We start from the raw sequence: 27,402 nt of genomic DNA, 5'->3' as shown, positions 1-27,402 counted from the left end.
TGTGGATCCCACTTCGTTGCTTATCTACTCAGATCCTCATCCGTCCTTGTGATCAGAGATGCCGGGGTTAGATTCATCGGCAAGTGGGTGCAGTATTTCAACAGAATATGAGACGTTAACATAGCTTGTTGTTAGTTAGCTAGCTAGGTAACGGTTAGATAATAGCTACGCGAGTAATGAGAACTTGTAACGTTAAACACAGCGAAACCAAAGGTTTCCCCGTTTATCATTTGCCAAACTGTCAACGTTACTATTTTTGTAGTTGATGTGAAGACTTGCCATAGGAAAGTGTTAGCTAGTTAACTTTGCGATGTGCATAAATCATCGAATTGAGATCCAATTAATGAATACATGCAAAATGGGAAGACGCACAATAGCTAACTAGCTAGCTAACGTTACTCCTTTTGTAGCTGATGTGAAGACTTGCCATAGTTAACACTTTTCTAACTTTAGGATGTGCTTACATAATTTCATTGATCCAGCCAATGACTGTAGATATATGTGAAGGATCCAACTAATGAATAAATGCAAAATGGGAATATACCCAATAGCTAGGTAGTTCGCTAACGTATAACGTTACACACTCACGGACTTGGCTAACTAGCTAGGTAGCTAATGGGCTTGCCTTTTTTTTTTTTTTTTTTTTACTAACTAATCAACTTCTGTGGTTTTTAGGTGTTGACCAAACTGTGGAAAACATTGGAAGACTCCCACCAGATGTATTGGCAGAAACAGTAAGGACATCCTGTCTCTGTCATTTCCCATGGCATGAATTGAGAAAGATGAGATGCTTGAAAAAGTACCACATGCACATAATTTTTTTCAGATGTACTGATTGGAGTGATAGGCCAATCCAGAGCCATATACACTGAGTATACCAAACCTTAGAAACACCTTCTTAATATTGAGTTGCCCTCAGAACAGCCTCAATTCCTTCGGATCATGGACTCCACCAGTTGTCGAAAGCGTTCCACAGGGATGCTGGCCCGTGTTGATTCCAATGCTTCCCACAGTTGTGTCAAGTTGGCTGGATGTCCTTTGAGTGGTGGACCATTCTTGATACACACGGGAAACTGTTGCACGTGAAAAACCCAGCAGCGTTGCAGTTCTTGACACAAACCGGTGCGGCTGGCACTTACTACCATACCCTGTTCAAAGGCACTTAAATATTTTGCCTTGTCCATTCACCCTCTGAATGGCACACATACACAATCCATGTATCAGTTGTCTCAAGGCTTAAAAATCCTTGAACCTGTCTCCTCCCCTTCATCTACACTGATTGAAGTGGATTTAATAAGTGACATCAATAAGGGATCATAGCTTTCACCTGGTCAATCTGTCATGGAAAGCGCAGGTGTTCTTAATGTTTTGTATACTCTGATGTTAGCGCCCATATAGAACTTCATTCTTGAAATGTTGGCGATGTAATAACACGAGAACACCTCCAACAGCGGATCCCTTCTATGAAATGACCCGCTGTAAACAAGCAAAACAGAGCAGCGAATTTAAGACGTTTTTATTGATTAGCATTCGGGATAATGTGTATCCAAGTCTTTACTGTGTTGTAGTGTCACTGGACGTCTTCATAGGTTTTGAAAACTATCAGAAATAAACAGCACAATGCGGAAGCGTTATCACTTGCAACGGCTATGGAGGCGAAAGTGGCACACTCGGAACATTCAACCGCATTGGCCTAACTCCTCTCTCTCTCATATACACACACAGTGCATTCTGAAAGTATTCAGACCTCTTGACTTTTTCCACATTTTGTTTTTACTTTACAGCCTTATTCTAAAATGGATGAAATTGTTTCCCCCCCTCATCAATCTACACACAATACCCCATAATGACAAAGCAAAAACAGTTAAAAAAAATAAAATGTTTGCTAATTTATTAAAAATGGAAATATCACATTTCCATAAGTATTCAGACCCTCTACTCAGTACTTTGTTGAAACACCTTTGGCAGCGATTACAGCCTCGAGTCTTCATGGGTATGGCGCTACATGCTTGGCACAACTATTTGGGGAGTTTCTCCCATTCTTGGTTGGATGGGGAGCGTTGCTGCACAGCTATTTTCAGGTCCCTCCAGAGTTGTTCGATCGGGTTCAAGTCTGGGCTCTGGCTGGGCCACTCAAGGACATTCAGAGACTTGACCCGAAGCCACTCCTGCGTTGTCCTCTTGGAAGGTGAACCTTCGCCCCAGTCTGAGGTCCTGAGCGCTCCGGAGAAGGTTTTTATCAAGGATATCTCTGTACTTTGCATCGTTCATCTTTCCCTCGATCCTGCCTAGTCTCCCAGTCCCTGCCTCTGAAAAACATCCCCACAGTATGATGCTGCCACCACCATGCTTTACCGTAGGGCAGGTTTCCTCCCGACGTGACGCTTGGCATTCAGGCCAAAGGGTTCAATCTTGGTTTCATCAGAACATATAATCTTGTTTCCCATGGTCTGAGAGTCCTTTAGGTGCCTTTTGGCAAACTCCAAGCGGGCTGTCATGTGCCTTTTACTGACGAGTGGCACTTCCATCTGGCCACTACCATAAAAGCCTGATTGGTGGAATGCTGCAGAGATAGTTATCCTTCTGGAAGGTTCTCCCATTTCCACAGAGGGATTCTGGAGCTCTGTCAGAGGGACCATCAGGTTCTTGGTCACCTCCATGACCAAGGCCCTTCTCCCTTGATTGCTCAGTTTAGCCGAGCTCTAGGAAGAGTCTTGGTGGTTCTAAACTTCTTTCATTTAAGAATGATGGAGGCCACTGTGTTCTTGGGGACCTTCAATGTTGCAGAAATGTTGTGGTACCCTTCCCCAGATCTCTGCCTGGACACAATCCTGTCTCGGAGCTCTACGGACAATTCCTTCAACCTCATGGCTTGGTTTTTGCTCTGACATGCAGTGTCAACTGTGGGACCTTATATAGACAGGTGTGTGCCTTTCCAAATCATGTGCAATCAATTGAATTTACCACAGGTGGATCAAGTTGTAAAAACATATCAAGGATGATTAATGAAAAGAGGATGCACCTGAGCTCAATTTCGAGTCTCATAGCAAAGGGTTTGAATACTGATGTGAATAAGATATTTCTGTTTTTCTTTTTAATGAATGTGCAAACATTTCTAAGAACCTGTTTTCGCTTTGTCATTATGGGGTATTGTGTGTAGATTGATGAGAAACATGTATTTAATCAATTTTAGAATAAGGTTGTAACGTAACAAAATGTGGAAAATGTCAAAGGGTCTGAATACTTCCAGAATGCACTGTGTATATACACTGCTCAAAAAAATAAAGGGAACACTAAAAGAACACATCCTAGATCTGAATGAATGAAATAATCGTATTAAATACTTTTTTCTTTACATAGTTGAATGTGCTGACAACAAAATCACACAAAAATTATCAATGGAAATCAAATGTATCAACCCATGGAGGTCTGGATTTGGAGTCACCCTCAAAATTAAAGTGGGAAACCACACTACAGGCTGATCCAACTTTGATGTAATGTCCTTAAAACAAGTCAAAATGAGGCTCAGTAGTGTGTGTGGCCTCCACGTGCCTGTATGACCTCCCTACAACGCCTGGGCATGCTCCTGATGAGGTGGCGGATGGTCTCCTGAGGGATCTCCTCCCAGACCTGGACTAAAGCATCTGCCAACTCCTGGACAGTCTGTGGTGCAACGTGGCGTTGGTGGATGGAGCGAGACATGATGTCCCAGATGTGCTCAATTGGATTCAGGTCTGGGGAACGGGCGGGCCAGTCCATAGCATCAATGCCTTCCTCTTGCAGGAACTGCTGACACACTCCAGCCACATGAGGTCTAGCATTGTCTTGCATTAGGAGGAACCCAGGGCCAACCACACCAGCATATGGTCTCACAAGGGGTCTGAGGATCTCATCTCGGTACCTAATGGCAGTCAGGCTACCTCTGACGAGCACATGGAGGGCTGTGCGGCCCCCCAAAGAAATGCCACCCCACACCATGACTGACCCTCTGCCAAACCGGTCATGCTGGAGGATGTTGCAGGCAGCAGAACGTTCTCCACGGCGTCTCCAGACTCTGTCACGTCTGTCACATGTGCTCAGTGTGAACCTGCTTTCATCTGTGAAGAGCACAGGGCGCCAGTGGCGAATTTGCCAATCTTGGTGTTCTCTGGCAAATGCCAAACGTCCTGCACGGTGTTGGGCTGTAAGCACAACCCCCACCTGTGGACATAGGGCCCTCATACCACCCTCATGGAGTCTGTTTCTGACCGTTTGAGCAGACACATGCTCATTTGTGGCCTGCTGGAGGTCATTTTACAGGGCTCTGGCAGTGCTCCTCCTGCTCCTCCTTGCTCAAAGGCGGAGGTAGCGGTCCTGCTGCTGGGTTGTTGCCCTCCTACGGCCTCCTCCACGTCTCCTGATGTACTGGCCTGTCTCCTGGTAGCGCCTCCATGCTCTGGACACTATGCTGACAGACACAGCAAACCTTCTTGCCACAGCTCGCATTGATGTGCCATCCTGGATGAGCTGCACTACCTGAGCCACTTGTGTGGGTTGTAGACTCCGTCTCATGCTACCACTAGAGTGAAAGCACCGCCAGCATTCAGAAGTGACCAAAACATCAGCCAGGAAGCATAGGAACTGAGAAGTGGTCTGTGGTCACCACCTGCAAAACCAGTCCTTTATTGGGGGTGTCTTGCTAATTGCCTATAATTTCCACCTGTTGTCTATACCATTTGCACAACAGCATGTGACATTTATTGTCAATCAGTGTTGCTTCCTAAGTGGACAGTTTGATTTCACAGAAGTGTGATTGACTTGGAGTTACATTGTGTTGTTTAAGTGTTCCCTTTATTTTTTTGAGCAGTGTATATTAAAGGTACATTATATATACAAAATTATGTGGACACCCCTTCAAATTAGTGGATTCGGCTATTTCAGCCACACCCATTGCTGACAGGTGTATAAAATCGAACACACAGCCATGCAATCTCCATAGACAAACATTAGCAGTAGAATGGTCTTACTGAAAAGCTCATTGACTTTCAAAGTGCCACCCTCATAGGATGCCACCTTTCCCACAAGTCAGTTTGTCAAATTTCTGCCCTGCTAGAGCTGCCCTGGTCAACTGTAAGTGCCGTTATTGTGAAGTGGAAACGTCTAGGTGCAACAACGGCTCAGCCGCGAAGTGGTAGGCCACACAAGCTCACAGAAAGGGACTGGCGTGTGCTAAAGTGCGTAGCATGTAAAAATAGTCTGTCCTCGGTTGCAACACTCACTACCCAGTTCCAAACTGCCTCTGGAAGCAACGTCAGCACAATAACTATTAGTCGGGAGCTTCATGAAATGGGTTTCCATGACCAAGCAGCTGCACACAGGCCTAAGATCACCATGCGCAATGCCAAGCGTCGGCTGGAGTGGTGTTAAACTCGCTGCCATTGGACTCTGGAGCAGTGGAAACGCGTTCTCTGGAGTAATTAATCACGCTTCACCATCTGGCAGTCAGAGGGACTAATCTGGGTTTGTCAGATTCCAGGAGAACGCTACCTGCCCCAATGCATAGTGCCAACTAAAGTTTGGTGGAGGAGGAATACTGGTCTAGGGCTGTTTTTCATGGTTCGGGCTAGGCCCCTTAGTTCCAGTGAAGGGAAATCGTTACGCTACGGCATACAATTACATTCTAGATGATTCTGTGCTTCCAACTTTGTGGCAACAGTTTGGGGAAGCCCTTTCCTGTTTCAGCATGACAATGCCCCCATGCGCAAGCAAGGTCCATACAGAAATGGTTTGTCGAGATCGGTGTGGAAGAACTTGACTGGCCTGCACAGAGCCCTGACCTCAATCCTATCTAACACCTTTGGGATGAATTTGAACGCTGACTGCGAGCCAGGCCTAATCGCCCAACATCAGTGCCGGACCTCACTAATGCTTTTGTGGCTGAATGGAAGCAAGTCCCCGCAAACAATGTTCCAACATCTAGGGGAATGCCTTCCCAGAAGAGTGGAGGCTGTTATAGCAGCAAAGGGGGGACCAACTCCATATTCATACCCATGATTTTGGAATGAGATGTTCGATATTGTCCATATTGGTCAGGTAGTGTGTGTGTGTGTGTGTGTGTGTGTGTGTGTGTGTGTATATATATACAGTGGGGAGAACAAGTATTTGATACACTGCCGATTTTGCAGGTTTTCCTACTTACAATGCATGTAGAGGTCTGTAATTTTTATCGTAGGTACACTTCAACTGTGAGAGACGGAATCTAAAACAAAAATCCAGAAAATCACATTGTATGATTTTTAAGTAATTAATTTGCATTTTATTGCATGACATAAGTATTTGATCACCTACCAACCAGTAAGAATTCCGGCTCTCACAGACCTGTTAGTTTTTCTTTAAGAAGCCCTCCTGTTCTCCACTCATTACCTGTATTAACTGCACCTGTTTGAACTCATTACCTGTATAAAATACACCTGTCCACACACTCAATCAAACAGACTCCAACCTCTCCACAATGGCCAAGACCAGAGAGCTGTGTAAGGACATCAGGGATAAAATTGTAGACCTGCACAAGGTTGGGATGGGCTACAGGACAATAGGCAAGCAGCTTGGTGAGAAGGCAACAACTTTTGGCGCAATTATTAGAAAATGGAAGAAGTTCAAGATGACGGTCAATCACCCTCGGTCTGGGGCTCCATGCAAGATCTCACCTCGTGGGGCATCAATGATCATGAGGAAGGTGAGGGATCAGCCCAGAACTACACGGCAGGGCCTGGTCAATGACCTGAAGAGAGCTGGGATCACAGTCTCAAAGAAAACCATTAGTAACACACTACACCGTCATGGATTAAAATCCTGCAGCGCACGCAAGTTCAAGCCATCGCAAGTCCAGGCCCATCTGAAGCTCAAGCCAGCGCAAGTCCAGGCCCATCTGAAGTTTGCCAATGACCATCTGGATGATCCAGAGGAGGAATGGGAGAAGGTCATGTGGTCTGATGAGACAAAAATAGAGCTTTTTGGTCTAAACTCCACTCGCCGTGTTTGGAGGAAGAAGAAGGATGAGTACAACCCCAAGAACACCATCCCAACCGTGTAGCATGGAGGTGGAAACATCATTCTTTGGGGATGCTTTTCTGCAAAGGGGACAGGACGACTGCACCGTATTGAGGGGAGGATGGAGGGGGCCATTTATCGCGAGATCTTGGCCAACAACCTCCTTCCCTCAGTATGAGCATTGAAGATGGGTCATGGCTGGGTCTTCCAGCATGACAACGACCCGAAACACACAGCCAGGGCAACTAAGGAGTGGCTCCGTAAGAAGCATCTCAAGGTCCTGGAGTGGCCTAGCCAGTCTCCAGACCTGAACCCAATAGAAAATCTTTGGAGGGAGCTGAAAGACCGTATTGCCCAGCGACAGCCCCGAAACCTGAAGGATCTGGAGAAGGTCTGTATGGTGGAGTGGGCCAAAATCCCTGCTGCAGTGTGTGCAAACCTGGTCAAGACCTACAGGAAACGTATGATCTCTGTAATTGCAAACAAAGGTTTCTGTACCAAATATTAAGTTCTGCTTTTCTGATGTATCAAATACTTATGTCATGCAATAAAATGCAAATTAATTACTTAAAAATCATACAATGTGATTTTCTGGATTTTTGTTTTAGATTCCGTCTCTCACAGTTGAAGTGTACCTATGATAAAAATGACAGACCTCTACATGCTTTGTAAGTAGGAAAACCTACAAAATCGGCAGTGTATCAAATACTTGTTCTCCCCACTGTATATACAATTAATTTGCATTTTATTGCATGACATAAGTATTTGATACATCAGAAAAGCAGAACTTAATATTTGGTACAGAAACCTTTGTTTGCAATTACAGAGATCATACGTTTCCTGTAGGTCTTGACCAGGTTTGCACACACTGCAGCAGGGATTTTGGCCCACTCCTCCATACAGACCTTCTCCAGATCCTTCAGGTTTCGGGGCTGTCGCTGGGCAATACAGACTTTCAGCTCCCTCCAAAGATTTTCTATTGGGTTCAGGTCTGGAGACTGGCTAGGCCACTCCAGGACCTTGAGATGCTTCTTACGGAGCTACTCCTTAGTTGCCCTGGCTGTGTGTTTCGGGTCGTTGTCATGCTGGAAGAGCCAGCCACGACCCATCTTCAATGCTCTTACTGAGGGAAGGAGGTTGTTGGCCAAGATCTTGCGATACATGGCCCCATCCATCCTCCCCTCAATACGGTGCAGTCGTCCTGTCCCCTTTGCAGAAAAGCATCCCCAAAGAATGATGTTTCCACCTCCATGCTTCACGGTTGGGATGGTGTTCTTGGGGTTGTACTCATCCTTCTTCTTCCTCCAAACACGGCGAGTGGAGTTTAGACCAAAAAGCTCTATTTTTTTCTCATCAGACCACATGACCTTCTCCCATTCCTCCTCTGGATCATCCAGATGGTCATTGGCAAACTTCAGACGGGCCTGGACATGCGCTGGCTTGAGCAGGGGGACCTTGCGTGCGCTGCAGGATTTTAATCCATGACGGCGTAGTGTTATACTAATAGTTTTCTTTGAGACTGTGGTCCCAGCTCTCTTCAGGTCATTGACCAGGTCCTGCCGTGTAGTTCTGGGCTGATCCCTCACCTTCCTCATGATCATTGATGCCCCACGAGGTGAGATCTTGCATGGAGCCCCAGACCGAGGGTGATTGACCGTCATCTTGAACTTCTTCCATTTTCTAATAATTGCGCCAACAGTTGTTGCCTTCTCACCAAGCTGCTTGCCTATTGTCCTGAAGCCCATCCCAGCCTTGTGCAGGTCTACAATGTTATCCCTGATGTCCTTACACAGCTCTCTGGTCTTGGCCATTGTGGAGAGGTTGGAGTCTGTTTGAGTGTGTGGACAGGTGTCTTTTATACAGGTAATGAGTTCAAACAGGTGCAGTTAATACAGGTAATGAGTGGAGAACAGGAGGGCTTCTTAAAGAAAAACTAACAGGTCTGTGAGAGCCGGAATTCTTACTGGTTGGTAGGTGATAAAATACTTATGTCATGCAATAAAATGCAAATTAATTACTTAAAAATCATACAATGTGTTTTTCTGGATTTTTGTTTTAGATTCCGTCTCTCACAGTTGAAGTGTACCTATGATAAAAATTACAGACCTCTACATGCTTTGTAAGTAGGAAAACCTGCAAAATTGGCAGTGTATCAAATACTTGTTCTCCCCACTGTATATATATACAGTACCAGTCAAAAGTTTGGACACACCTACTCATTCCAGTGTTTTTCTTTATTTTTGCTCTTTTCTACATTGTAGAATAATATTGAATACATTAAAACTATGAAATAACACATATGGAATCATTTAGTAACCAAAAAAGTGTTAAACAAATCAAAATATATATTTTATTTGAGATTCTTCAAAGTAGCCCCCCTTTGCCTTGATGACAGCTTTGCACACACTTGGCATTCTCTCAACCAGCTTCATGAGGTAGTCACCTGGAATGCATATAATTAACAGGTGTGCCTTGTTAAAAGTTTATTTGTGGAATTTCTTTCCATCTTAATGCGATTGAGCCTATCAGTTGTGTTGTGACAAGGTAGGGTTGGTATGCAGAAGATAGCCCTATTTGGTAAAAGACCAAGTCCATATTATGGCAAGAACAGCTCAACAGCAGTCGCAAAAACCATCAAGCACTATGATGAAACTGGCTTTCATGAGGACCACCACAGGAAAGGTAGACTCAGAGTTACCTCTGCTGCAGAGGATAAATTCATTAGAGTTACCAGCCTCAGAAATCGGCAATTAAATACACCTCAGATTGCAGCCCAAATAAATGCTTCACGGAGTTCAAGTAACAGGTACCTCAACATCAACTGTTCAGAGAAGACTGTGAATCTACCTTCATGGTCGAATTGCTGCAAAGAAACCACTACTAAAAGACATCAAAAAGAAGAAGACACTTGCTTGGGTCAAGAAACATGAGCAGTGGACATTAGATAGGTGGAAATCTGTCCTTTGGAGTCCAAATTTGAGGTTTTTGGTTCCAACCGCCATGCCTTTGTGAGACGCAGAGATGGGGAACGGATTATCTTCGAATGTGTGGTTCCCACCGTGAAGCATGGAGGAGGAGGTGTGATGGTGTGGGGATGCTTTGCTGGTGACACTGTCTGTGATTTATTTAGAATTCAAGGCACACTTAATCAGAGTAATGGAGTGCAGCATCAGATGACCTGGCCTCCACAATCACCCGACCTCAACCCAATTGAGATGGTTTGGGATGAGTTGGACTGTAGAATGAAGGAAAAGCAGCCAACAAGTGCTCAGCATATGTGGGAACTCCTTCAAGACTGTTGGAAAAGCATTCCAGGTGAAGCTGTTTGAGAGAATGCCAAGAGTGTTCAAAGCTGTCATCAAGGCAAAGGGTGGCTACTTTGAAGAATCTCAAATATATAATATATTTTGATTTGTTTAACACTTTTTTTGTCCCGGACAAGAGGACAAGCCCTGGCATTCATTCATCCATTTATGTGTGCATTTATTCATTTATTTCAAATTATGACAGGTTTGGTCCTCCATACATCTATACTGGCACCGACTACACTTGCTCAGCTGTATCACCATTGACAGATACAAATAAAAACATTTGGACCAAATATCCCTATTATTCAGTAGACCATAGTCAGATGTATTTTTATTAGAGTGCATCGATACAGCAAACGACCAGTCACATAGTCAGATGTATTGAAATACAATACTTTTGTATTAGAAAGCGTGTATTGATGCAGCAGTCGTTCAGTCACCATTTTAGGAGCTGTTGTTATTGAGGATGTGGATCTGATAATCTCCCCATGCAGTGTCAGCAGATTCTGAGTCATCTCCAAGGGCAGGCCAGGGGAGTAGATTCTGCTGAAATCTCTGATGTGAGTCAACACACTGTCACAGAATTTCCACTGTGCCTTCCTTTCACTCCCTAAACTAAACCATATTCACATGATCTGATTTTGTAACATGTTTTCTTCCATTTTCTATGCAGAAGTTTCAAAAAGCTGGGATCCAACTTGACAAAGAGGCTCTACAGGAGGTTGTCCAATTTCTCTTGTTAACATTCAGGTATTGTAGCTGTTTGTAATCCGCAACCATGAAACTTCTGCACTCATAAATACACTGCTCCAAAAAATTAAGGGAACACTTAAACAACACAATGTAACTCCAAGTCAATCACACTTCTGTGAAATCAAACTGTCCACTTAGGAAGCAACACTGATTGACAATACATTTCACATGCTGTTGTGCAAATGGAATAGACAACAGGTGGAAATTATAGGCAATTAGCAAGACACCCCCAATAAAGAAGTGGTTCTGCAGGTGGTGACCACAGACCACTTCTCAGTTCCTATGCTTCCTGGCTGATGTTTTGGTCACTTTTGAATGCTGGCGGTGCTTTCACTCTAGTGGTAGCATGAGACGGAGTCTACAACCCACACAAGTGGCTCAGGTAGTGCAGCTCACCCAGGATGGCACATCAATGCGAGCTGTGGCAAGAAGGTTTGCTGTGTCTGTCAGCGTAGTGTCCAGAGCATGGAGGCGCTACCAGGAGACAGGCCAGTACATCAGGAGATGTGGAGGAGGCCGTAGGAGGGCAACAACCCAGCAGCAGGACCGCTACCTCCGCCTTTGTGCAAGGAGGAGCACTGCCAGAGCCCTGCAAAATGACCTCCAGCAGGCCACAAATGTGCATGTGTCTGCTCAAACGGTCAGAAACAGACTCCATGAGGGTGGTATGAGGGCCCTATGTCCACAGGTGGGGATTGTGCTTACAGCCCAACACCGTGCAGGACGTTTGGCATTTGCCAGAGAACACCAAGATTGGCAAATTCGCCACTGGCGCCCTGTGCTCTTCACAGATGAAAGCAGGTTCACACTGAGCACATGTGACAGACGTGACAGAGTCTGGAGACGCCGTGGAGAACGTTCTGCTGCCTGCAACATCCTCCAGCATGACCGGTTTGGCGGTGGGTCAGTCATGGTGTGGGGTGGCATTTCTTTGGGGGGCCGCACAGCCCTCCATGTGCTCGCCAGAGGTAGCCTGACTGCCATTAGGTACCGAGATTAGATCCTCAGACCCCTTGTGAGACCATATGCTGGTGCGGTTGGCCCTGGGTTCCTCCTAATACAAGACAATGCTAGACCTCATGTGGCTGGAGTGTGTCAGCAGTTCCTGCAAGAGGAAGGCATTGATGCTATGGACTGGCCCGCCCGTTCCCCAGACCTGAATCCAATTGAGCACATCTGGGACATCATGTCTCGCTCCATCCACCAACGCCACGTTGCACCACAGACTGTCCAGGAGTTGGCGGATGCTTTAGTCCAGGTCTGGGAGGAGATCCCTCAGGACACCATTCGCCACCTCATCAGGAGCATGCCCAGGCGTTGTAGGGAGGTCATACAGGCACGTGGAGGCCACACACACTACTGAGCCTCATTTTGACTTGTTTTAAGGACATTACATCAAAGTTGGATTAGCCTGTAGTGTGGTTTTCCACTTTAATTTTGACGGTGACTCCAAATCCAGACCTCCATGGGTTGATAAATTTGATTTCCATTGATAATTCTTGTGTGATTTTGTTGTCAGCACATTCAACTATGTAAAGAAAAAAGTATTTAATAAGATTATTTCATTCATTCAGATCTAGGATGTGTTGTTTAAGTGTTTCCTTAATTTTTTTGAGCAGTGTATATCCATCCATGCAGCGTTCAGTATGCACATCGAGCTTGTGTTTGCTCCTCCTTTGATAGGTCAGGAACCAGTTGTGGGTAGTGGCTTCAGGGCCATGGCTATGATTTGTTACTAAAGTAATTGGTTTTATTTATTTGGAGAGTCACTTATTTTTCAATATTTTGTGGGTGAGTTTTTGAGTTGTGGGTTTGAATGAATGTGTACAGTGCATTCGGAAAGTATTCAGACCCCTTGACTTTTTCCACATTTTGTTACATTACAGCTTTATTCTAAAATTGATTTAAAAAATGTTTCCCCCTCATCAATCTACAAACAATACCCCATAATGACAAAGCGGAAACAGGTTTTTATAATATTTTTCCAAATGTATAAAATAAATGTGTATAAAAAATACCTTATTTACATAAGTATTCGGACCCTTTGCTAAGAGACTCGAAATTGAGATCAGGTACATCCTGTTTCCATTGATCGTCCTTGAGATGTGTCTACAACTTGATTGGAGTCCACCTGTGGTACATTTAATTGATTGGACATGATTTGGAAAGGCACACACCTGTCTATATAAGGTCCCACGGTTGACAGTGCATGTCAGAGCAAAAACCAAGCCATGAGGTTGAAGGAATTGTCTGTAGAGCTCAGAGACAGGATTTTGTCGAGGCACAGATCTGGGAAAGGGTACCAAAAAATGTCTGCAGCATTGAAGGTCCCCAAGAACACAGTGGCCTCCATCATTGTTAAATGGAAGAAGTTTGGAACCACCAAGACTCTTCCTAGAGCTGGTCTCCCGGCCAAACTAAGCAATTGGTGGAGAAGGGCCTTGGTCAAGGAGGTGACCAAGAACCCGATGGTCACTCTGATAGAGCTCCAGAGTTCCTCTGTGGAGATGGGAGAACCTTCCAGAAGGACCTTCCCTACTGTGAAGCATGGTGGTGGCAGCATCATGCTGTGGGGATATTTTCCAGCGGAAGGGACTGGGAGACTAGTCAGGATCAATGGAAAGATGAAAGTACAGAGAAAGCGCTCAGGACCTCAGACTGGGGATGAAGGTTCACCTTCCAACAGGACAATGACCCTAAGCACACAACCAAGAACGCAGGAGTGGCTTTGGGACAAGTCTCTGAATGTCCTTGAGTGGCCCAGCCAGAGCTCGGACTTGAAACCGATCGAACATCTCTGGAGAGACCTGAAAATAAACTCAGCAAAAAAAGAAACGTTCTCTCACTGTGAACTGCGTTTATTTTCAGCAAACTTAACATGTGTATATATTTGTATGAACATAACAAGATGCAACAACTGACACATAAACTGAACAAGTTCCACAGACATGTGACTAACACAAATTGAATAATGTGTCCCTGAACAAAGGGGGGGGGGGGGGGGGGGGGGGGGGTCAAAATCTAAAGTAACAGTCAGTCTCTGCTGTGGCCACCAGCTGCATTAAGTACTGCAGTGCATCTCCTCCTCATGGACTGCACCAGATTTGCCAGTTCTTGCTGTGAGATGTTACCCCGCTCTTCCACCAAGGCACCTGCAAGTTCCCTGACATTTCTGGGGGGAATGGCCCTAGCCCTCACCCTCCGATCCAACAGGTCCCAGATGTGCTCAATGGGATTGAGATCCGGGCTCTTCGCTGGCCATGGCAGAACACTGACATTCCTGTCTTGCAGGAAATCACGCACAGAATGAGCAGTATGGCTGGTGACATTGTCATGCTGGAGGGTCATGTCAGGATGAGCCTGCAGGAAGGGTACCACATGAGAGAGGAGGATGTCTTCCCTGTAACGCACAGCGTTGAGATTGCCTGCAATGACAACAAGCTCAGTCCAATGATGCTGTGACACACCGCCCCAGACCATGACGGACCCTCCACCTCCAAATCGATCCCGCTCCAGAGTACAGGCCTTGGTGTAACGCACATTCCTTCGACAATTTTTTGCTGAGTTTAGCTTTGCAGCGATGCTCCCCATCCAACCTGACAGTGTGCCAAGCTTGTAGCATCATACCAAAGACTCAAGGCTGGAATCGCTGCCAAAGGTGTTTCAACAAAGTACTGAGTAAAGGGTCTGAATACTTATGTAAATGTTATATTTCAAAAAGCAATTGTTATTAATTTGCAAACATTTCTATAAAACTGTTTTTGCTTTGTCAGTATGGGGTATCGTGTCTAGATTTGAGAAAAACAACTATTTAATACATTTTAGAATAAGGCTGTAACGTAACAAAATGTCGAAAAAGGGGAAGGGGTCTGAATACTTTCCAAATGCACTGTATAAGTTGACTGGGTTCAGACAACTGTGTTAAATAAACACATTGGTGCTATTTTAACAGGTCCACTGAAAAGAGCAACCTCTCTGCTGATGTACTGGTAGCTAGGCTGGGAGAGGGCAGCAGTAAGTGGTCCAAAGCTGCTCTTCAGGTGCTCCACCGGCTGTGGAGTGATCAGGGTACCCTAGTCAACACGCACCAAGAGGTCCAGGCCATGCTTAGCATCGGACAGGTAGGCCTACACCCTGCTACTGGAGCCAACCAAAAACAAATGGATTCTCTTCTTGCTTAACTCCAGGTCAACTCCTAGCTTCTTCCTAGCTCCTACTCCATAGGCACTTGTGTATATTTGAAACCATTGGACATGGAGGGCAAGGTATAGCTAGGAAGTTTGCAGCACGTGAAGTGCACAGAAGGTGCTAAAGGTAGTTTTGGAAAGGGGTATTGGAATCTCCTAATTAAGGGTGGGAAATTGTACCCACAAAGGGCAAGTGTGGGTGCAGGCTTTTGCCCCAGACCAAGCTACAGTATAATACACCTGATTCATCTAATCAACCAATCATAGTCTTCCACAAGACTTAAGCCACTTCCAGAGCGTCTGCAAAGCAGTCGCACTGCACAAATTGATCAACGATTTAATGCCGTGTTATCTACAGTGGGTCCTCATTTAATGGTTGCTCCATACAGCTTGTGGGATGCTGCAGAATGTTATGGCATGTTGGAGTGCAGGATGTCATAGTATGTTACTGTCAGCCATGGTTGCCATTAATGCTAGTTTGACCACCAGAGGGAATATTTGCGGGCGTCTTTATCAAGCTTGTTGGTGCTTGCTTACTTTTCCAAATAATCCTACAGAGGTCCATGCAGGCCAGACGTTTGGATTGCTATCTATACCATATCCAAAAGAGCATATTCTAAGGTTTTTAATTAACCTAGTTTTGCCAAACAACACAAAATGTTTTACAGATGGTCTCCCTTTCAAAATATGTTTTCCTTGAATAACCACAGCTCCATGCCTACTGATGACAATTAGCAAATACCGTTTTGGGGAAAATTTCATTTTTATTGTATTCTGTTATATTCCATCATATTCATACTGTAAAGGTCTGGGGAATATAAGAATGCGATGTCTGCTAAATGAACAAGTTAATTTCATTGACATGGCTCAGCCATAGCCTCAGCTACAATAGCACAGATAAATAAATCTTAAAACATGCTATTCTGTTCTTTTGAAATACATTGTCTTAGTACCATGTTTTTTATGAACTCCCTAAACAAAATATTGATGGATGTCTTTGTGATTGTGTATATTAAATTGATTTATTAGACTGCCGGTTATTGGTAGGCTACTCATCAAGTCCCGGCAATTCTACTGTTAAAATGCATATGGTGCAGAAGACCTTCATGGCGATTTGAGGAAAAAATTATCTGAACGTTTTTATTTTATGTTATTTATCTCAATGTAGGCCTACTGCTAGAGTGCAAAATACACATATATTCAGGAAAAGTCAGGGACAGGTGTGTTCAAGGTTTTTACTGAAATGAAGTAATTGAAATGACATGGAGCTGTAGGCCGAACAGTCCTGTTTACTGTAGCTGTTTTAACGTAACTTACTTATTGGCATAAAGGCCTACTTCAATATAGTATATCAATCAATAATTCATTCATTTGTGCATGTCATCACTCAACATACATGTCATCCATGTCTTTAAATACAGTAAAGCATTTTAGTTATAAAATGAATTAACAAAGGTAGCCTTGAATAATTAAACTGCAACATTTAAATGTTACATTGTAGTCATTTAGCAGACGCTCTTTTCCAGAGCGACTTATAGTAGTGAGTGGCAATTAATTTTAATTTTTTACTTTTTCCCGTACTGCTCCCCCGTGGGAATCAAACCCACAACCCACAACTCTGACTGACCGCAACATCTATCGGTAGTCTAAACTGTGGCACAAATTGAGGGATTTTTCACACCTAGCTGAGCGAGCTATTAGACTATCCTTTCGTAAAAATAAAAATATATCTTAATTCATGGTGTGGTTTATTTTTAGCCAAATGTTGAATAGACATGCAGACAAATTAATTAATGTAGGAAAAGAGGAATAATAGGCTACTGTCTGTAGTCATGAAAACAATTTGGTTAAAGAAATTGATGTTATTTTGTTGGGTAATGGATCGGCTCTCAGAACTCATTCTATCTTCAATATAATCATTCATTCACAAGGTTAAACCCATAGGTCTCAGGCCTGCGTTAAATTAGATTACCAGGTTAATTTTTAATTAGGTTATAATAATCTGTGACTTCTGGGAATATTATAAAGTCCAAAAGTTATGGGTCGGAGTTAGAAAGTTGGCTGTCAGAAGTATTACAATGGAAATTAACTTTTAATCTGTCTGTCTGCATATTTCAAGACATGGCATATAAGGGTGCTGTGAGATACCCTATGGGTTGGACAATACTTTTCTCGTCAATCATCTTGAAAAAACGTATACTTAAAAACTGAAAATAAACCAATGTCAGCCTTTAAATGCTTTATTATCCAAATGTTGAAAACAAAATGGTGCAGTTTGAGGCCATGTAGCGGAAAGTGATGCGGGCGCTGGAGATGGGGGGTGTGAGCAGGTGGGTCTGGGCAGGTGTGATGTAGTTGTCGTTTGTATGTGTATGTTTTGTATTGTCTAAAGAAATTAAATACAATTTTACAATAAAATAAAATAAATGACAGGCTTGCAACACACATCTGATTATTCATTATGAATAGGATTGATTTGATTTATTTCGTTTACATTCTTTATTGTAACCACAATGTCACAAATAATTGAACACATATACATACACACACACACACACAACATAAGTAGATTAACTTTGTCAAAACATTTATTTATTAAAGACGATCAGAAAGTATGTTGGTACTTTTATTTTATTATAAATAAATACATTCTGGGGGTAGATCAGCTTAATATTGCAGATAGATTGTAACTTCTATCAATGTAATTGTCTGTATCACTTCCAATCCCCCATGTTTTTTATACACTGCTCAAAAAAATACTGTGCTTCCAACTTTGTGGCAACAGTTTGGGGAAGGCCCTTTCCTGTTTCAGCATGACAATGCCCCCGAGCACAAAGCGAGGCCCATACAAAAATGGTTTGTCGAGATCGTTGTGGAAGAACTTGACTGGCCTGCACAGAGCCCTGACCTCAACCCCATTCATCCTTTGGGATGAATTGGAACACCAACTGTGAGCCAGGCCTAATCGCCCAACATCAATGCCCGACCTCACTAATGCTCGTGGCTGAATGGAAGCAAGTCCCCGGAGCAATGTTCCAACATACACTGCTCAAAAAAATAAAGGGAACACTTAAACAACACAATGTAACTCCAAGTCAATCACACTTCTGTGAAATCAAACTGTCCACTTAGGAAGCAACACTGATTGACAATACATTTCACATGCTGTTGTGCAAATGGATAGACAACAGGTGGAAATTATAGGCAATTAGCAAGACACCCCCAATAAAGAAGTGGTTCTGCAGGTGGTGACCACAGACCACTTCTCAGTTCCTATGCTTCCTGGCTGATGTTTTGGTCACTTCTGAATGCTGGCGGTGCTTTCACTCTAGTGGTAGCATGAGACGGAGTCTACAACCCACACAGGTAGTGCAGCTCATCCAGGATGGCACATCAATGCGAGCTGTGGCAAGAAGGTTTGCTGTGTCTGTCAGCGTAGTGTCCAGAGCATGGAGGCGCTACCAGGAGACAGGCCAGTACATCAGGAGACGTGGAGGAGGCCGTAGGAGGGCAACAACCCAGCAGCAGGACCGCTACCTCCGCCTTTGTGCAAGGAGGAGCACTGCCAGAGCCCTGCAAAATGACCTTCAGCAGGCCACAAATGTGCATGTGTCTGCTCAAACGGTCAGAAACAGACTCCATGAGGGTGGTATGAGGGCCCGACGTCCACAGGTGGGGGTTGTGCTTACAGCCCAACACCGTGCAGGACGTTTGGCATTTGCCAGAGAACACCAAGATTGGCAAATTCGCCACTGGCGCCCTGTGCTCTTCACAGATGAAAGCAGGTTCACACTGAGCACATGTGACAGACGTGACAGAGTCTGGAGACGCCGTGGAGAACGTTCTGCTGCCTGCAACATCCTCCAGCATGACCGGTTTGGCAGAGGGTCAGTCATGGTGTGGGGTGGCATTTCTTTGGGGGGCCGCACAGCCCTCCATGTGCTCGTCAGAGGTAGCCTGACTGCCATTAGGTACCGAGATGAGATCCTCAGACCCCTTGTGAGACCATATGCTGGTGTGGTTGGCCCTGGGTTCCTCCTAATGCAAGACAATGCTAGACCTCATGTGGCTGGAGTGTGTCAGCAGTTCCTGCAAGAGGAAGGCATTGATGCTATGGACTGGCCCGCCCGTTCCCCAGACCTGAATCCAATTGAGCACATCTGGGACATCATGTCTCGCTCCATCCACCAACGCCACGTTGCACCACAGACTGTCCAGGAGTTGGCGGATGCTTTAGTCCAGGTCTGGGAGGAGATCCCTCAGGAGACCATCCGCCACCTCATCAGGAGCATGCCCAGGCGTTGTAGGGAGGTCATACAGGCACGTGGAGGCCACACACACTACTGAGCCTCATTTTGACTTTTTTTAAGGACATTACATCAAAGTTGGATCAGCGTGTAGTGTGGTTTTCCACTTTAATTTTGAGGGTGACTCCAAATCCAGACCTCCATGGGTTGATAAATTTGATTTCCATTGATAATTTTTGTGTGATTTTGTTGTCAGCACATTCAACTATGTAAAGAAAAAAGTATTTAATAAGATTATTTCATTCATTCAGATCTAGGATGTGTTGTTTAAGTGTTCCCTTAATTTTTTTGAGCAGTGTATATATACTCCCCTTTATTACTTTTCAACCCCGCCATCCTTTCCCTACTTGGGGTAAATTAGTGAACAACAATGCTCAGGCCTCTACTTCCAGCCTATACTTACTATCTACACCTTATGGACACAGTCAATTTTACAATAATTATATTTTATTTGTTTTTTTTTGTATTTGGTCCTGAACTACTTCTACTCTCAACCTCTCCGATAATTTTCATGATGTCCATCCGGTTTGCTTCTATATGCGACATCTAACTGTGCTCTTTCCCAAAAGCTCCCAACATACAACCCATATACAGTGGGGGGAAAAAGTATTTAGTCAGCCACCAATTGTGCAAGTTCTCCCACTTAAAAAGATGAGAGAGGCCTGTAATTTTCATCACAGGTACACGTCAACTATGACAGACAAATTGAGATTTTTTTTCTCCAGAAAATCACATTGTAGGATTTTTAATGAATTTATTTGCAAATTATGGTGGAAAATAAGTATTTGGTCACCTACAAACAAGCAAGATTTCTGGCTCTCACAGACCTGTAAGAGGCTCCTCTGTCCTCCACTCGTTACCTGTATTAATGGCACCTGTTTGAACTTGTTATCAGTATAAAAGACACCTGTCCACAACCTCAAACAGTCACACTCCGATCTTTATATTTTCCACTTGTATCCTGTTTCAGTAATAATGAGATCAGACCTTCTTCTTGAGTGTCAGATAATCTACCATTTACATAGGAGTGGTTAAAACATGCTAATAACGGTCCTCTTAGTATATCAAAAATGTTTTGGTATACCTCGACTGGTATGCCATCCAACCCTGGAGTTTTCCCGGACTTAAAGTCTTTAATTGCATCCAGAAGTTCCTCCTCTGTAATTTCACCTTCACATGAGTCTTTCTGAATGGCTGTTAATTTGACAATATCAATTGAAAAAAAATCTTTACAATTAGCTTCAGTTAGAGGAGATGGAGGCGACTGAAAAGAAAACATATGCTTAAAGTACTTTGTTTCCTCCTTCAAAATATAATTTGGTGAATCATGGGTGACTCCGTCAATTGTAGAATGTTGGTACTTGATCCAAAGCCAAAGCCACGAATGAGTGACTCACAAAGCTTTATGCTGACAAATATAGCTTACTGCTGCAAAATAGCCTACTCTATAGGCCAAGCCTAAACAAATAAATGATATTAAATTGCCTAAATAAACTAGTACATTTCATAAATAAAATAAATACATTTAAGTAGCTCAGGTCTTGAAAATATGGGCAACCTTTTTTACCTCCCTGTCCTCGCTGGACTCTCTTTGATTCAGTTTCTTCTTCACATCAGCAAAGAAGGACTCTGTGTTTCAGAAACTCACTTTATATAAAGGGGCTATCACTCTTTCACACTGGTAAATAAAGCCAGTTTGTTATTTAGAATTATTTATTTTTGTTTTTAGAGGGAGAGAAGCCAAAAGCCCACCGTGCCTGGTCGCAGGCTCGCAGCTGGCCTCTCTCTGAAACCACAAATCCATCTGTAGGTGACGCTTTATCCTTTGGAACCACTGAATTACCAGGTGGACAGTAGGCCTCTTGAAGCGATAGAGGAAATCAACAAGATGTTCTTTCACAATAGCTGGCCTTATGTTATCTGCAGTTTTTAGCTGCACTGTCCCACTCCATGGTAGATAACACCCACTCTTCATTTATGTAATGGTCAGTCCACATGTCAGGTGTAATTGCGCCATTGTATTTACCCAAATTCTCTCTCAACTCCGGGACCACCCGCCAGCTGATGTTTTGTGTTGTTGCATGATGCAGGACTCCAGTGGGAGAGGAGACTGACTCTCGGACTGAAACATTCACACCTCCATTAATTTACAAAAGGATAGTCTAAAGGATGGGCTCCCGAGTGGCGCAGCGGTCTAAGGCACTGCATCTCAGTGCTTGAGGCGTCACTACAGACCCCATGGTTAGATTCCAGGCTGTATCACAACCGGACGTGATTGGGAGTCCCATAGGGTGGCGCACAATTGGCCCAGCGTCGTCCGGGTTTGTCCGGTATAGGCCGTCATTGTAAATAAGAATTTGTTCTTAACTGACTTGCCTAGTTAAATAAAGGTTAAATAAATAAAATAAAAATAGCTCGGCTAGGTGTGAATAATCCCCCAATTTGTGCCACAGTTTAGACTACCGATAGATCAGCATTCTAACTCCCCCTTGTGATAGTTTGGCGCAATGACAGAATTATGCAATTGACCACAAACTGTCCCGGCATAAGCTCAATGTTTTTTTTATTGAGGAACCAGTGCATTGCAGTCGGACATCAGATTACAATATTGTATTGATGCGGTCACTGACATGTTAAATATTTATGTATAGTGGCTTGGAACATGGCCTTTATTAGTTAAATAAGCTACATTACCAGGAGCAAAAGCTTGCATCCACAGTCCACACTGGCCATCACAGGGTTAAGATGGCGCTTCCCAGTCTGTATATAGTGCATTCGGAAAGTAGTCAGACCCCTTGACTTTTTCCACATTTTGTTACGTTACTATCTTATTCTAAAATGGATGAAATTGTTTTTTTCCCTCATCAATCTACACACCCCATAATGACAAAGTAAAAACAGGTTTTTATAAATTTTTGCAAATGTATTAAAAATTACAAAATTAAAGAAACATCCTCTCACTGTCAACTGCATTTATTTTCAGCAAACTTAACGTGTAAATATTTGTTTGAAAATAACAAGATTCAACAACTGAGACATAAACTGAAGAAGTTCCACAGACATGTGGATTAATGCGTCCCTTAACAAAGGGGGGGTCAAAATCAAAAGTAACAGTCAGTATCTGCTGTGACCACCAGCTGCATTAAGTACTGCAGTGCATCTCCTCCTCATGGACTGCACCAGATTTGCCAGTTCTTGCTGTGAGATGTTACCCCGCTCTTCCACTAAGGCACCTGCAAGTTCCCGGACATTTCTGGGGGGAATGGCCCTAGCCCTCACCCTCCGATCCAACAGGTCCCAGACGTGCTCAATGGGATTGAGATCCGGGCTCTTCGCTGGCCATGGCAGAACATTGACATTCCTGTCTTGCAAGAAATCACGCACAGAACGAGCAGTATGGCTGGTGACATTGTCATGCTGGAGGGTCATGTCAGGATGAGCCTGTAGGAAGGGTACCACATGAGGGAGGAGGATGTCTTCCCTGTAACGCACAGCGTTGAGATTGCCTGCAATGACAACAAGCTCAGTCCGATGATGCCGTGACGCACCGCCCCAGACCATGACGGACCCTCCACCTCCAAATCGATCCCACTCCAGAGTACAGGCCTCGGTGTAACGCTCATTCCTTCGACGATAAACGCAAATCCGACCATCACCCCTGGTGAGACAAAACCTCGACTCGTCAGTGAAGAGCACTTTTTGCCAGTCCTGTCTGGTCCAGCGACGGTGGGTTTGTGCCCATAGGCGACATTGTTGCCGGTGATGTCTGGTGAGGACCTGCCTTACAACAGGCCTACAAGCCCTCAGTCCAGCCTCTCTCAGCCTATTGCGGACAGTCTGAGCACTGATGGAGGGATTGTGTGTTCCTGGTGTAACTCAGGCAGTTGTTGTTGCCATCCTGTACCTGTCCCGCAAGTGTGATGTTCAGATGTACCGATCCTGTGCAGGTGTTGTTACACTTGGTCTGCCACTGTGAGGATGATCAGCTGTCCGTCCTGTCTCTCTGTAGCGCTGTTTTAGGCGTCTCACGGTACGGACATTGCAATTTATTGCCCTGGCCACATCTGCAGTCCTCAGGCCTCCTTGCAGCATGCCTAAGGCACATTCACGCAGATGAGCAGGGACCCTGGGCATCTTTCTTTTGGTGTTTTTCAGAGTCAATAGTTTTCATAACTGTGATCTTAATTGCCTACCGTCTGTAAGCTGTTAGTGTCTTAACGACCGTTCCACAGGTGCATGTTCATTAATTGTTCATGGTTCATTGAACAAGCATGGGAAACAGTGTTTAAACCCTTAACAATGAAGATCTGTGAAGTTATTTGGATTTTTACAAATTATCTTTGAAATACAGAGTTTATGACATTTACATAAGTATTCAGACCCTTTACTCAGTACTTTGTTGAAGCATCTTTGGCAGCGATTACAGCCTTGAGTCTTCTTGGGTATAACGCAAACAAGCTTGGCACATCTGTATTTGGGGAGTTTCTCCCATTCTTCTCTGCAGATCCTCTTAAGCTCTGTCAGGTTGAGTGGGGAGCGTCGCTGCACAGCTATTTTCAGATCTATCCAGAGATGTTAGATCGGGTTCAAGTCCGGGCTTTGGCTGGGACACTCAAGGGCATTCAGAGACTTGTCCCGAAGCCACTCCTGCGTTGTCTTTGCTGTGTGCTTAGGGTCGTAGTCTTGTTGGAAGGTGAACCTTCAACCCAGTCTGAGGTTCTGAGCGCTCTGGAGTAGGTTTTCATCAAGGATCTCTCTGTACTTTGCTCCGTTTATCTTTCCTTCGATCCTGACTAGTCTTCCAGTCAGTGCCGCTGAAAAACATCCCCACTGCATGATGCTGCCACCACCATGCTTCACCATAAGGATGGTGCCAGGTTTCCTCCAGATGTGACACTTGGCATTGGTTTCATCAGACCAGAGAATCTTGTTTTTCATGTCTGAGTCCTTTAGATGCCTTTTGGAAAACTCCAAGCGGACTGTCATGTGCCTTTTAATGAGGGGTGGCTTCCGTCTGGCCACTCTACTATAAAGGCCTGATTGGTGGAGTGCTGTGGATATTTTTTGGTAGCCTTCCCCAGATCTGTGCCTCGACAGAATCCTGTCTCGGAGCTCTACGGACAATTCCTTTGACCTCATGGCTTGGTTTTTGCTCTGACATGCACTGTCAACTGTGGGACCTTATATAGACAGGTGTGTGCTTTTCCAAATCATGTCCAATCAATTGAATTTACCACAGGTGGATTCCAAGTTGCAAAAATCTCAAGGATAATCAATGGGAACAGGATGCACCTGAGCTCAAAGTCTCATAGCAAAGGGTCTGAATAGTTATGTAAATAAGGTATTTTTATTTTTTATTTTTAATACATTTTCAACCATTTCTAAAAACCTGTTTTCACTTTGTTATTATTGGGTATTGTGTGTAGATTGATGAGAAAAAAATAATATTGAATCAATTTTAGAATAACGTAAACATAAAAAAATAATGTGGAAAAAGTCAAGGCGTCTGAATACTTTTCGAATGCACTGTAAATGCTTTGCTATCTGTAGTTGCAAGTGAGCTGTTGTTGATTTAACCCTCGGTGTGCCTGTCTGTCTAGCTGGTGGACATGCAGTGGAAGCTGGGCATGGCGGTGAGCTCGGACACCTGTCGCTCTCTCAACTCCCCCTATGTCTCCCTCCTGCTGAAGATCGCAGACACCTCTGGACAGATCTCCCAACGGTCCTTTGAAATGACCATTGCACAATTCCAGGTCAGTTTATTCTTAATCTAAAAGCTATGGATGAGTGATGTTAGAGATGATTGAAGGGTTTGTTTATATGGTGCTACTGTACAACTGTCCTTTATTCTTAAGTAAAATACCTTAGCCAGTTTACCTCTGAATGTTGGACTAACTCGGTTGAGTTACTGCTGTAAGTAGCACTACCCCCCCCCCCCCCCCACACACACACACACACACACACACACACACACACTGCTTTAGGATCCTGCTCTGTTGGTAACCCAGCCTGTCGTGTGTGTATGTATGTACAGGTATGTTTGTGTGCGTGTGACATTGCGTCAGAAAAAAAATGAAGAACAAATTACGATCTATTCTATTTACTGACAGACTTTTCCTACTCTCTTTGCAGAACTTCTACAGTCAATTCAAGGAGGTGGCAGCTGTTTTGGAAACAGTATGACGCTCTGGGGCCCAGAAACCGCTCCTTGATGAGAATGCCCTGGCCTGTATTGACAGTTGACAGTATTGGTAATGTTTACGCTCAAAGCATTTGTGTCCACGAATGCTGAATTCTCGCAAATGTATTAATAAGCCATGCATTAACATTAATACTTCAACACCTAAAATTAGTTTACTCAAAATACTAATAATTATGGATATTGATGAATAATCATGCATATTACAAGTAGTGTAATCTATAAGCGTGAAGTAGGCCTAGTTCAGATTTCGCTGCCCTCCTTGTATAGATGCCCAGAAAATATACTTTGGCTCTTTTGATGAAAGAAGTGCAACACTGATTGTACAGTATATTCACAATGACGTGAATAATTCATTGACATTTTTACAATATGGTACAATATTTTGCACTGCAAGACTATCACCATTTATGACCCTGGTTCAGCACTGTTGATATGTAGACAGACATACAGTACCAGTCAAAAGTTTGGACACACCTACTCATTCAAGGGTTTTTCTTTATTTTTACTATTTTCTACATTGTAGAATAATAGTGAAGACATCAAAACGATGAAATAACACATATGGAATCATGTAGTAACCAAAAAAGTGTTAAACAAATCAAAATATATTTTAGAATAATTGTGACGACAGCATTCTGCAGCTGGTTGAGAGAATGCCACGAGTGTGCAAATTTGACATCACGACAAAGGGTGGCTATTAGAAGAATCTGAAATATAAAGTATATTTTGATTTGTTTAACACTTTTTGGGGTTACTACATGATTCCATGTGTTATTTCATCGTTCTGATGTCTTTACTATTATTCTACAATGTAGAAAATAGTTTAAAAAAAGAAAAACCCTTGAACAAGTGTCCTAACTTTTGACTGGTACTGTACATATATGTAAACCTGTACATGAGATACAGTGGGGCAAAAAAGTATTTAGTCAGCCACCAATTGTGCAAGTTCTCCCACTTAAGAAGATGAGAGAGGCCTGTAATTTTCATCATAGGTACACGTCAACTATGACAGACAAAATGAGGAAAAAAAATCCAGAAAATCACATTGTAGGATTTTTAATGAATTTATTTGCAAATTATGGTGGAAAATAAGTATTTGGTCACCTACAAACAAGCAAGATTTCTGGCTCTCACAGACCTGTAACTTCTTCTTTAAGAGGCTCATCTGTCCTCCACTCGTTACCTGTATTAATGGCACCTGTTTGAACTTGTTATCAGTATAAAAGACACCTGTCCACAACCTCAAACAGTCACACTCCAAACTCCACTATGGCCAAGACCAAATAGCTGTCAAAGGACACCAGAAACAAAATTGTAGACCTGCACCAGGCTGGGAAGACTGAATCTGCAATAGGTAAGCAGCTTGGTTTGAAGAAATCAATTGTGGGAGCAATTATTAGGAAATGGAAGACATACAAGACCACTGATAATCTCCCTCGATCTGGGGCTCCACGCAAGATCTCACCCCGTGGGGTCAAAATGATCACAAGAACGGTGACCGAAATCCCAGAACCACACGGGGGGACCTAGTGAATGACCTGCAGAGAGCTGGGACCAAAGTAACAAAGCCTACCATCATTAACACACTACGCCGCCAGAGACTCAAATCCTGCAGT

The 27,402-nt window shown here is 43.8% G+C and overlaps 1 protein-coding gene across 1 annotated transcript; it reads left to right on the top strand.

The window, feature by feature from the left end:
- Nucleotides 1-26,558, top strand: commd6 (COMM domain containing 6). Its single transcript, XM_084162835.1, has 7 exons — nucleotides 1-83; nucleotides 676-734; nucleotides 10,832-10,897; nucleotides 11,011-11,087; nucleotides 15,043-15,211; nucleotides 25,185-25,337; nucleotides 25,717-26,558. The coding sequence occupies exons 1-7, from the start codon at nucleotides 59-61 to the stop codon at nucleotides 25,765-25,767; spliced, it is 600 nt and encodes a 199-aa protein (XP_084018961.1). The 5' UTR covers nucleotides 1-58; the 3' UTR covers nucleotides 25,768-26,558.
- Nucleotides 26,559-27,402: the final 844 nt, after the last annotated feature.

Source organism: Coregonus lavaretus (genome assembly GCF_964263955.1).
Source record: "Coregonus lavaretus genome assembly, chromosome: 5".
In the NCBI taxonomy this organism is placed as follows: domain Eukaryota; kingdom Metazoa; phylum Chordata; class Actinopteri; order Salmoniformes; family Salmonidae; genus Coregonus; species Coregonus lavaretus.
This window is presented reverse-complemented; position numbering and strand designations above follow the sequence as displayed.